The sequence below is a fragment of the Maniola hyperantus genome, chromosome 25 (genome assembly GCF_902806685.2).
Source record: "Maniola hyperantus chromosome 25, iAphHyp1.2, whole genome shotgun sequence".
NCBI lineage: Eukaryota > Metazoa > Arthropoda > Insecta > Lepidoptera > Nymphalidae > Maniola > Maniola hyperantus.
In genome coordinates, this window is record NC_048560.1 from 1 (window position 1) to 13,757 (window position 13,757).

General features: G+C 40.8%; 1 protein-coding gene across 1 annotated transcript in view; it reads left to right on the forward strand.

Moving 5' to 3' along the window:
* The first annotated feature begins 5,558 nt into the window (after positions 1–5,558).
* LOC117993835 (pleckstrin homology-like domain family B member 1) overlaps positions 5,559–13,757 on the forward strand; it is a 50,506-nt gene continuing 42,307 nt past the window's right edge. Inside the window, exon 1 of the mRNA XM_069507306.1 lies at positions 5,559–5,617. Within this exon, the coding sequence (XP_069363407.1) occupies positions 5,574–5,617 (44 nt within the window). The 5' untranslated portion in view covers positions 5,559–5,573. The remainder of the gene's footprint in view (positions 5,618–13,757) is intronic.

The following is a 13,757-nucleotide window of genomic DNA, read 5'->3' on the forward strand; positions in this document are numbered from 1 at the left end:
CTGTGATCTGACTCCTCTTGCAATACGGTATTTGACACATAGTCAAATTAGTTACTTTTTCTGAAACGTCAAAACGCGCACGTATGCAATATTCGATGAAATACTGATATGTGACGTCACGTCATTGTGACGTACTTTTTAATTTAATCGATAATTTAAAATGGTTACTACACTTAACTAACAAAGGACGTGGATTTTATGTATTTTGGAAAACCCTCTATTTAATAATCAGTGAGAAATAATTTATGTTTGATGTAGTCAAATACCCAATTACTTGAGCAAACACTGTTCTTTAAAACTGACAAATTTTTGTTCGCTTACAAATCCACATTCATACTAATATTATAAACTAGCTGACCCTGCGAACTTCGTTTCGCCTAACAGTCGATTCAAATTTTTTTTTTTTTTTAAATATCAATTCACTATCAGAAATTCTAAAATCCCCACGATTTAGGACTTCAGTACTTTGCAGCATCAGGATTGAGGAGTTAGGATCCGAAGTTCAATGATGTAGCCTATGCTTGGTACCTAAAATAATTTTGCATCATCCGCAGTTCCCGAAACATTATAGTTTAGGAGTGCTGTACCCTACATCATCAGGGTTGAGGAGTTGAGACTTGAAGTCTGAGAATAAAGTCCTTGCTTGGTACCTACAATATGAATTCACTATGAACACTTCCTGAATCTTGATAACCCAGGCGGGCAGTAACCCTGCAGCATCAGGATTAAGGAGTTGAATCCAGAATTTTTTATGTGACCACGACGTAAACTTTTTTTGTTGATTTAAAAAAAAAAATTTGCAAATCGGTCCAGAAACCTCGAAAAAATCGATGTAGAAAAAAGAACCACCTCCTTTTTGACAGTCGGTTAAAAAAACCCATGACCTTGAAATATTTACGGAACAATCTTTAAAATATCCCCTTTCTAACAAAAAAAGAATGAATGAAATCGGACTACGCGTTAATGAATTACAACTCAGTATACATTTTAACTTTCATCCCCTCTCCTACGGGAACCATGCTGAATTTCGGGATAAAAAGTATCCTATATTCTTCCTCATAGTATGGCCTCAAATCGTACCAAGTTTCATTGGAATCCATTCAGTAGTTTCAGCGTGATGCGCGGCCGTGATACAGACAGTCAGACAGACAGACAGACAGACAGACAGACAAAAATGAAAAAAATTACAGTTTTGGGTTCAGTATCGATTATAGAGTGCCCTCGAAAAAAAAATTTCAAAATATCTTCAATGTACAGAATTTGACCTGTTACAGTTTTATTATAAGTATATAATATAATATCTTCAATGTACAGAATTTGACCTGTTACAGTTTTATTATAAGTATATAATATATAATATATATTGATTGATGGGAAAGTGTGTCTGTGTGTTTGTTAGTTTTTCACGGCCCGTCCGTTCAACCGATTTAGACGTTTGGTACAGACTCTGTACTCTGTACTACAGAGATAGCTTGCGTCCCGGGGAAGGACATAGGCTACTTTTTGTCCCGGAAAATCAAAGAGTTCCCGCGGGATATTTAAAGAACCTAAATCCACGCCGATGTAGTCGCGGTTTCTGTAAACGGAACTGTAAAAATCGGCCAAGTGCAAGTTGGACTCGGACACGAAGGGTTCCGTACCCAACCATCGTACAACAAATAATACATTTTAATTTATAATGGCGGCCCTTTTTAAGTTTTTATTATTTGTGGTTGTAGCGGTAATAGAAATATACATCATTAATCATCATCAACCGATAGACGTCCACTGCTGGACATAGGTCTCTTGTAGGGACTTCCACACGCCGTGTCTGGCGCCGCCGCCGTCCAGCGGCTCCCTGCGACTCGTCTGAGGGGTCTTCCAACGCTGCGCCTTTCGGTACGAGGTCGCCATTCCCCAACATCGAAATACACATTCTGTGAAAATTTCTACTTTATACCTGTTTTCTATTACGGTTCACGAGATACAGCCCGCTGACAGACAGACGGTCGGACGGACGGACAGCGGAGGCTTAGTGATAGAGTCCCGTTCTTACTCTTCGGGTACGGAACCCTAAAGCTCGAGGGTATATAATGTAATAGGCTACTGATAGCCAGATAATGACATGTTTATCGCTGGGGGGTTATCGACCCGAGCCTCAGCGCGCCAGGTGGGGTCGGAGTTCGATTCCCGCTTACTGATAATGCTCACTTTGAAGCTTGGACGATTTCTTTGAAGTTTACGTGATATCTTTTTGCTTACCAAGGGGCGAATGATAATTAATTAATTACCATTGATAATAACAATTACTTATCAAAACAAATCCTCATCACCCATCACCCATGACCCATGTTCAACCCATCATCACCCATGTTCAACCCATCATCACCCATGTTCAACCCATCATCGCCGCCATCATTTTACTACATTTTTAAAACTTGTGTTTTTACACAAACATAGTTATAATAGATTTGTTAAATGGAGTAAAGGTAAGTCCAAAATGTGGATTTAGGCAGGATTTAGGATTTTGCAGCTAACTGCAAGTAGATTATGTGTAATAATAAAATTAAGAATGAATTACAATGTAAAATTACTTCTATGTCCAAAATCATAGAGTTGTAATTCGTTTGAATTGTTACAGACATGTTTTATGATTAACTTAACGATGGAAAGCAAGCTAAAATAATTCTTACGTGTATTGAAATAGGGATAATGTTAAGTGCACAGTTAATGTTGTCGTCGTGTAAATAAATCAAAACTTATACTGCAGTGGAAATGACGCCCTTACGCGCTAAATGTTAAAGGTGATTCTAAATTAGGCGCGAGTAGGGTGACCACTGACCAGCCAGTTGTCAGTTGGTTCAACGGTTAACTTGCACAAGTTAATAAGTGATTCAAGTGAGATCTGTCATCGATCGAGCAGCGAAGAGCAAACCTCAGCACATCACTTGTACATATTTAGTTGTCAACCAATCGAGCGTCAAGTTTCACTGATTCTAATTACAACTACTTTATCTATTATGTATGAGTGGTTCCGTGCGAGAGAATCGTTCGGAATCAGCTATACCTATTGAAAGGAAATCTTGTTGTTGCATATATAAAAGGAAAAGCTGATTGATCTATCAACGCACACCTCGATTTAATGGACGGATCGGGCTGACATTCTGCACGCAGATAGCTATTATGACGTAGACATCCGTTAAGAAAGGATTTTTGAAAATTCAACCCCTAAGCGGGTTAAATAAGGGTTTGAAATTGGTACAGTGCACGCGGACGAAGTCGCGAGCATAAGCTAGTGTTGCCTATACCGATGAAAAGGTGATGTACGTAATGTTGATGTTGTTTTTGTGTCAAGTTCACTTTTACACAAGTGTCTGTTTGTTTAGCATCAATTGCTTGACGGTGCCGATTGGAATCGGCACGACTTTAAAGTCAACTTTCCACGCCTAATTGTACAATTTCGTGCTTATAAATATTTTTTATTTATTTAAGACTACATGATGCCCGCGACTTCGTCCGCGTGGATTTAGGTCTTTAAAAATCTCGTGGAAACTCTTGCCTTGAAAAGAAAGCCTACGTTCTTCTGCGGGATGTAAGCTAACTCTGTACCAAATTTCGTCAAAATCGGTTGGACGGATAGGCCGTGAAAGGCTAGCAGACAGACAGACAGACAGGCACGCTTTCGCATTTATAATGTTAGTACGGACAACTGACATCAACAAAGTCTATATTATGCTCTAGTCTAGGCGAATAAAAATTAAATTATGATAAACTTTAGGTATACTGCTTCATATGTATTGCCTATTGGTAAAGATATCAAGTATATACCTACTTTATTACTATCTTATATTATATGTATTGTATGTTGATAGCTTCTATAAATGTTCTCCTCTGTATTACCTTTAATAGATATCACTTTACATTCGCAGTTATGGTTGGGCCACACTAGCGGGATTCGCCAAATGATTTATGATGTCGTGACTTGTATGGCCGGCGGAATCGTATCGTTCACTACACATATTAGCGCTAACCCGAATGTGTAAGCGTATAGTCCGCGACAGGTTGAGAATTGAGATGGCAATCGGGGTATGAGGCGAGGCGAGAGGGGGGGGGGGGGCTCCGGCCCATCGGCTGTTAGTTCTGCGACAGACCTGCACATTTCCACTTCAACTTGCTAAGCCTTCGAGCTATGTCGGTCGCTTTTGTTCTGCTGCGAGTTTCCTTGTTCCGGATTTTATCCCTCAGAAAAACCAGGTATCCACTTATGTTCGCGAACTGTGTTCCGCGCAGCTGCTAACGGCTCTGATGGAGACTGTACGCGCATTTCCATAAGTAACACGCCACGAACAGACTGAGCTTCCCTTTGTGTTCGCCCACAAAACCGCAACCGATTCGAGCGCGAACGTATCCACTACGAGTATGTAGAGCAGTTGCGGGAACAAGAGGCTCGCGAACATAGTGGATACCCGGCTTAAGGCTTTCCAGTATCGACGATTCGAAGACCTGAAATAGCTGGTCATGCCAGCTGAATTGTTGTGTGACCATCTCGTCATTTGTCGATTCCCGATAGTGGGCCCGCAGCATTGTAAATAGATTCCTCATTGTAATACAGTCGTTGTTGGTTTGCTTCAAGTGTAATATTCCTATCTCACGGGAATGTAACAGCAGACGATTTGTTATGTTTATCTGCCGTCACCCGTCAGTCATCTGTTATCAGCGGATCGAGATACTGTGGACTTCCACGTACAACACTTTACCATACCATGTTTACCACTTTTGTTGCGCTGCGCTAACGAAATTATTTCCTTTTAAAAATAGTGTGTGTCTATGATATTGTGCTGTGTTTTTAATTAAATCATTAAAGAAAGCATCTAATGTAATCTAATCTAAATCAGCCTGTGCTGTCCCACGTCTGGGCAAAGGCCTCCCTCCGATCCTTCCACAATTTTCTATTTCGTGCCTCTTCAGGCCACGTAACTGTAAAATCTAATTCATCGCCAAAGCATATTTGTGTAATATTTGCAAGAGTTATTTGTGACCATTTCTCGGAATTATTCTAGTTTTTAGGGTTTCGCAGTTCGTACCTCAAAGGTAAAAAGGAACCCTTACAGGATCACTTTGTTGTCTGTCTGTTAAGAAAACCTATAGGGTACTTCCCGTTGGCTTAGAATCATAAAATGTGGCGAGAAAAAATCCGAAACCCGTTACGTTTCATAGTAAGATAACTATACCAAGCAGGGTATAAGCGTACAAAAGAGCTTCACCTGTACATTCTAAAACAGATTTTTATTTATTTTTATGCATAATAGTTTTTGATTTATCGTGCAAAATGTCGAAAACTACGATATAGCACGAAACCCTCGGTGTGCGAGCCTGACTCGCACTTGGCCGGTTTCTTGTAGTACGTGAAGGTATGTGTTTGTTTGTATAAAACGCTGACTGTCTGAAAATTAATTTAAAAATTTGTAGGCTTTATTGAAGGATTTAATATGATTGAAGATTAATTTGACTGTTCAACAAAATGTGGATAACTGTATTGTTCTGGCTGAGATGGAAAGTTAGCTAATCTGAATCAGAAGTCCGAATGTGCATCAATGTGGCCGATGTGCGGATATACGAGTAGGACAGACCGACCGAGGTATTTATATCTACATACTTTTTTAAAGGCTATGTAGTATATTATAATAGTATACATTTTTTTATGCGAATTTTAATTTTAATTTAATTTTAAAATTTCAAGCTGCGCTTTGAACATTATCGTAGGAACGAGGCAGTAGATTCAACAACCTTATCTTTGACTAGCTTATGCTCGCGACTTCGTCCGCGTGGCCAACATTTTCAAACCCCTATTTCACCCCTTTAGGGGTGGAATTTTCAAGAACCCTTTCTAAACGGATGCCTACGTCTTAATAGCTATCTGCTTGCCAAATTTCAGCCCGATCCGTCCAGTAGTTTGAGCTGTGCGTCGATAGATCAGTCAGTTAGTCAACGTTTCCTTTAATATATACAGATATATATAATGAGTTGAATGTTTGTGTGTTAGGTAAGTATTTATGGATGGCATGCAATTGTCCAGTCACGTCGACTTATGAAATGTTAGTATTCAGGTATACACTGTACAGGCGGCAGGTTGCTAACTTAGGTCTTAGGTCACTTTCGTAGACTCGCTAATGGAATGTATCGTACCTAGACCCTAGTACCTACCAATGCATGGTGCTGCAATCGATATGTTATGATCAAACATTTGGAACAGATTGCAATCAATATTTGATTATAATTATCGATACTAAGTAATATAAATTATTAAATTTTTTGAATCCAACGTGTCATAGAAATTGAATGAAAACAAGCATAGTTTCGTTTTGTACAGACCTCAGATTTAATTATTTGGCCTAATCATCCATACTAATATTATAAATGCGAAAGTGTGTCTGTTTGTCTGTCTGTCTGCTAGCTTTACACGGCCCAACAGTTTAACCGATTTTGATGAAATTACAAAGTTAGCTTACATCCCGGGGAAGGACATAGACTACTTTTTATCCCGGAAAATGAAAGAGTTCCCACGGGATTTTTTAAAAAAACCTAATTCCACGCGAACGAAGTAACGGGCCTCAGCTAGTATTTATATAAAAGTGTGCAGCACCCACTCAGCACCCAGTTGTTGCCAGGTAAAAGTGTGCAGCACCCACTCAGCACCCAGTTGTTGCCAGGTAAAAGTGTGCAGCACCCACTCAGCACCCAGTTGTTGCCAGGTAAAAGTGTGCAGCACCCACTCAGCACCCAGTTGTTGCCAGGTAAAAGTGTGCAGCACCCACTCAGCACCCAGTTGTTGCCAGGTAAAAGTGTGCAGCACCCACTCAGCACCCAGTTGTTGCCAGGTAAAAGTGTGCAGCACCCACTCAGCACCCAGTTGTTGCCAGGTAAAAGTGTGCAGCACCCACTCAGCACCCAGTTGTTGCCAGGTAAAAGTGTGCAGCACCCACTCAGCACCCAGTTGTTGCCAGGTAAAAGTGTGCAGCACCCACTCAGCACCCAGTTGTTGCCAGGTAAAAGTGTGCAGCACCCACTCAGCACCCAGTTGTTGCCAGGTAAAAGTGTGCAGCACCCACTCAGCACCCAGTTGTTGCCAGGTAAAAGTGTGCAGCACCCACTCAGCACCCAGTTGTTGCCAGGTAAAAGTGTGCAGCACCCACTCAGCACCCAGTTGTTGCCAGGTAAAAGTGTGCAGCACCCACTCAGCACCCAGTTGTTGCCAGGTAAAAGTGTGCAGCACCCACTCAGCACCCAGTTGTTGCCAGGTAAAAGTGTGCAGCACCCACTCAGCACCCAGTTGTTGCCAGGTAAAAGTGTGCAGCACCCACTCAGCACCCAGTTGTTGCCAGGTAAAAGTGTGCAGCACCCACTCAGCACCCAGTTGTTGCCAGGTAAAAGTGTGCAGCACCCACTCAGCACCCAGTTGTTGCCAGGTAAAAGTGTGCAGCACCCACTCAGCACCCAGTTGTTGCCAGGTAAAAGTGTGCAGCACCCACTCAGCACCCAGTTGTTGCCAGGTAAAAGTGTGCAGCACCCACTCAGCACCCAGTTGTTGCCAGGTAAAAGTGTGCAGCACCCACTCAGCACCCAGTTGTTGCCAGGTAAAAGTGTGCAGCACCCACTCAGCACCCAGTTGTTGCCAGGTAAAAGTGTGCAGCACCCACTCAGCACCCAGTTGTTGCCAGGTAAAAAACTCTACCTACGTCCGCGTTGCCATGGATACCTGTTGAGTTTCCTCCACAGCTCACATTCAATCCACTTAATTACAAAGAGCACGTGTCCACTCCACACTGACTGACTGACAGAGCGGAAGCATGTTTTGTGTCTTGTCTTTGTTTATTGTCACGCTATCGCTATGGACTAAGAGCCCGAAAGGGCTAGACCTTCGTTATTTTACAAAAGCTGCAAGTTTCTCGGCATATTGTCCCCAACAGGCAACACTGGGAGGAACGATCAGCGACTATGAAGTGTGGATCATGGTGGCATTTGCATTGGCAACCCCCTGCCAATGCAATACCTTGACGTAACATTTTGTTACACCTTTGTTGCCTGTCATCTTCCAAAAAAAGCCAACATGATCCAATCTTCATAGTCGCTGATTGTTCCACCCAGTGTTGGGGACAACACGCAGAGAAACTTGCAGCCTTTAAAAAACAACGAAGGTCCGGCACGCGCTGGCTCTCTCTCTTCTACTCACGAACACCAAAAATATCTTGAACAGATGCACGTAGACGTGAAAAACGTGGCTGTTTTGTTTGGCGGCCGATTTGATTTGTGTCAATGACTTGAGTGATAGAGCCTCGATAGTTCAACGGGTAAAGGAGCGGACTGAAGCCCGAAAGGTCGCCGGTTCAAATTCCACCCGTTGCAATGTTGTCGTACCTACTCCTAGCACAAGCTTTACGCATAATTGGAGGGAAAAGGGGAATATTAGTCAGCAATTAACTTGGCTAATATTTAAAAAAAAACACTGTGTACACACTAGCTGTATCCGTCGTTCTGTAGACTGGTGTAGAGTGGCGCCCTCTAGTGTCTACATATAACACGAGAGTGGTCATTTGACCGCATTTTGTGTTTACCCACAATCGCAATATACCTACTTGCGATATGATTAAACGACAAATCAACAAACAAACACACTGTCGCATTTATAATATACATGAATTAAAACTAAGTAGGTACTTAGAAGTATAAACATTATTAACTACTAGTAGCTGAAGCCCGCGACTTCGTCCGCGAAGATTTAGCTTTATAACAATCCCGTGGGAACTCTTTGACTCTCCGTCCATGCAAAAACCACGTCGATTCGTTGCTCCGTTGCGACGTGATTGACGAACAAACCAACAAACCACAATAAACAATTGCACACTTTTGCATTTATAATATGGGTAGCACACCCGCACGTCATCCGCGCTACCCCGCACCGGGTTAACGCGAGGGTTGTGCGGGTGTGCGGGTGTGCGGGGCGCCGCCACCCCGATTACCATCTCGATCTGACGCGTAGTACCATGGCACCATGTACAGCATGGTGCTTTGGTATTCAGTACAATGTCCTGTGTTGAGTCGACACCATGGCGTCCCGCGCGCTATAAATATCTCACGACAGATGCACGTGACGCGACACGCGGCAGATTGTTTATATATACTTATTTTGGGCTTCGTTTCGTGAAAGCGATGATTTCTCGTGATTTATTGCATTTTCTATTATGATTTATTGACGAGCAGTATGAACAATTACTATTTTTGTTTCTCGCATGCGCAGCAAACAGAGTCTATAGTACACTGTTATTGTAAAGTGTTCACAAGCAACGAAACTTGTACAACCTTTGCCAACGCATTTCTGCCATTTTATTTCAGAGATTGATTTGAACACAGTGGAAATAATTTACCAAAGACTTATTACTTATTTAATAGAATTGTCTTGATTTTTTTTTTTCAAAATTTAAATAGGTACCTATTGCAACTGTAGTAGTAGATCATTTACATTTTTAACAAATTGTGGATGAAATATCTGAAATAAATGTTATTATTATTATTTTGGATATACATCTACTCTCACGCCCGCGTACAAAATAGATACATATAAAAGCCAAAAGAGTTATAATATACTTACATACATAAAAATAAATAAACCTACATAAACATTACATACATACATATTTGTAACGGGCGGAGGATTACACCCCGGCAGGGGAGACCAAACGGCCGAGGGTCAGGGCGACAGGTGAAGAAATCGGCGGACTATCCTAGCCGAGTCCAGCAAGACCGCTTTTTGCATCCTGGCTGCGAGCGAACTGCCACGGTGTAAGGGTGATAAATTGGGCGGAATAGAAATATACCCGGATACGGAATAATCTACCACCTTACAAAGATTAGAGGAAAAAAAAATAATTTTAATTTACTTTACTTGCTTGATCTATCTACCTAGTAAAGAATAGAAGCTAGCCGTCGACTCCCTTGTAATGTATATGAGGTGTTATAAATGAAATTTGCTAGATGTTAGGCAAAATTGTTTTTAATGTAACTTTTACCGGGGTCGCTTAATACATAGTGATGGCTAATAATGCTTAGTTATTCTAGCTTAATGCCAAGACTTAATTTAGATACATTAGAATGCCTTAGGTAGATAGTACATAAAATCTATGTTTTAAATTTAAGATGCCATTGGCATGGAATAGACAATGACACAGTAAAATTCATAAAATTGTTTCAAAATAAAAGCTCAGTAGTAAAGACAGGGTTCTTACTGTACACATACACTAAGAAGGTTCACTAAACTGTTCCAGGATACAAACATTTGCTTACTTGTAGGTGCGAAGACTGCAAGGTAGCTGGACGGCATCGGCCAAGATCCAAAACTCAATTTATTTGATTCTTCACAACCGAAATGTTTCATTACAAAGATTTTCACCAAGTCTTATCCATAGAAATTAAGTTGCCAACGTGAATGTGCAAAAGAAATAAATACGGAAAACCGAAAACTAAAAACGGAAACGCAAACGGAAAACGGAAACCCTATTGAACTCCTGGCCACCAATGGTTTTCAGAAGTCCACCCACAACCCATTATCCTCATTTATTTGGGAAGGTAAAATAACTGGAACATAATTGATGAAACATTGAAATACGTTAGGATGACTAAATTTATACTATTGTATTTTCCCAGGCGAAGCCATGGGCGAAAAAGAATGAGATTTTCCTGGAACGAAAAAAATTCGTCTTCACATGTTGACTCCAGAAAAATTCTAAATCTCACCAATCGGTGTTGCCTGACGCAACCCGAGTGTGGCCGCTCTCATTTAGTTTGATCATAAAGCCAATTCATTTTTGAATATTTGCGGAACCTAAGGATATATTATAAGAACCGTTTTGTTAATGACTTAACAATAAACAAATGATATTATGGTTTTATTTAATTATTTTGTTTTATTTTTACGACAATTGACAACGAAGCAAACGCCATCTATTGTGGCTCGAATGAACTCTGAACATCGACCCACGCGTAGTTCTGCACCTTGATGCTAGGTGGCACCAACATACTTTGAACAAAATAGATTTTAATTAAAAGCGAAACGCTAATTAGTAGTTCAAAATTTACAACGTCACAATACTTCCCCTCCTACGAAAAGGTTCAACAGGTTGAACCACGCTGCCCTCAGCGTCATCCAACAACTACTAACAATTTGCCTGAAACAAACAAAAAAAAACACAGAAGTTACGCGTGAACGCACATCTACTACTAACAAGGAAAATTGTCTAACAAAATAAATATACTGAAAACAGTGTAAGGTTTTATACATTATACTTAACTACACAACCCTAACTTCTAAAAAGAATATATACAAAAAAACTTCATGGTGTCTAAGACACTTGAGTGGAAACATCTTGGCATCATTCTTCAGCTGACTGATAGAATGCGTCTAGGCCTACGGTGGTTCACTCTTTTAAACTACCATCTTAATATTTGTTACTCAACAAATACGGAAAAACTGGTTGTGAACGGGTCCATCTGATATGGCAACCGTTCTCTATCCCATTCGGAAAAATAAAACCGAATCAAAATCGGAATATGAGAAAAAAAAACGAAATAACTCTCCTAGAAAATAGATCTCGGAACAGAATCGGAAAAATAACAGAAATGATCCATTATCTAGAAGGAAAACGAAAACAAAACACAAAACCCCCCCTTTTCGTTATCCCCAAAGTACGATATTTGCATTTTTACTTTCTCAACCGGTTGGTCTACCACAAGCATTCCAATCATCACATATTCATCCCTACATACATCCACTACATTCCTCCTCAACTGAACCATGGTAATGTAACTGTTAACTCAGAACATCACTACACTCATTCAAATTTCTAATTGAATATTGCTAACTTAAATATTCAAACAGTTTAGACCAAACTAAGTAATGGCAAATATCTACTTCTTAATATCCTTAATATGCCAAGTGCCTATTGGGTGGTTGTCAGCTACTCTAACTAGTTCATAAACCAAAGGTGACAAAACCTTGACAACCCTGCACTTTTCATACTTAGGTGCCAGCTTAGCTGCGAAAAAATTTGTAGCGTCGCTTTGTGGATAGGTCTTTTTCCACACTATGTCCCCAACAGAATAGCTTGCAGACCTACGCCTTAAGTTGTAATGCGTTGCATACTCTGCATGAGCCTGAAACAAATTTCTCCTAACCTGACCAAATATGTCCTCCAAAGTTCCAAACTTTCCTGCGTATTCCTCCCTTGGAATTCCGGCCTCGTACTCCTTATCCGTGTCCTTATAGAAGGAACCATTTAAGACCGGTTCTCTAGCGTGGACAAGGAAGAACGGGGAGAATCCAGTGGATTCATTAACCGCACTGTTTATGGCGAACTGGACCTTGTACAGGTTTTCGTCCCAGGACCTGTGGTTATCTTTCACAAAAGCGGCTACAGCAGTCATAACAACCTTATTGTACCTCTCAACAAGGTTAACTTGCGGAGTGTACAGTGGTGTGTAGTGTAATTTCGGAATATTATAACGCTTAATGAGATTACGGAATTCAGATCCTGTAAATTGGGACCCATTGTCCACAATCACAGTCTCTGGAACACTATGGTTCAAAAATACAAAATTCTCTAGCGCTTTAACAACAGCGGCACCTGTGGCACGCCGTAACGGAAACAACATTGTATATTTCGAAAAACAACACGTCACCACAAAAGAAATGTAAATCCTGATTTAGACCTAGGCAAAGGTCCGACTAAATCAGCCGAAATGACCTGAAAAGGTCTCTCGCAGACTTTAGGCTTCCCTAGCAGACCTGGAGTGGCTGATGTCGTGTGTTTATACGCAGAGCAAGTATCACAATTCTTAACGTACTCAACCACGTCCTTATACATACCACGCCAAAAATATCTGAGGGATAATCTGCGATGAGTTTTGAACACACCAAAATGACCTGCAGTTGCGTCTGCATGGTTTTGTTGCATAATTCTAAGGATGTCGTTCTTGTGGACTACCTCTTTCCAGTCGAACTCACTGAGAAGCTGGTATTTACATTTACTGTAACGATATAGTTTATCGTTCAAAATACTAAAATTCGGAAAATTTGCTGGATTGATTTTACAGCCATTAAATGTTTTGTCATACCAGTCATCTACCAAAACTTGTTGACTAGAGTTATCATCACGATCACCAACTACATCTACGTGTATGAGTCTCGACAAGGTATCCGGAACTACATTATCACAACCCTTCCTATGTTCGATAACAAAATTATACTGTGATAATCTACAACCCATCTGGCGAGTCGTCCTGAGGGATTTTCTAAATTTAAGAACCACTTTAGGGATGCATGGTCTGTGATAATTGTGACTGGCTTGGAACCAAAATAAGCCTGAAATTTCTCCACTGCAAAAATCACAGCTAGAGCCTCGCGTTCCGTCGCGCTGTAATTCCTTTCGTTTTTATTTAGGCTCCTACTGACATACGCAATGGGATGATCGCAACCATCGGTTTCTTGCGTCAGCATACCGCCAACACCATATGCAGAAGCATCACAATGTATTTTGAATGGTTTTTCAAAATTCGGTACCGCAAGAACAGGTGCGGTTACCAACGCATTCTTCAATGTATTAAATGCTACCTCTGCCTGTTCGCTCCACTCAAATTTAGGTGCGTTCTTTCCTTTACTCGTTAGTCTATTGAGTGGTGCAGCGATGGTTGAAAAATTCCTAATAAAGCGCCTGTACCAAGAACAAGTG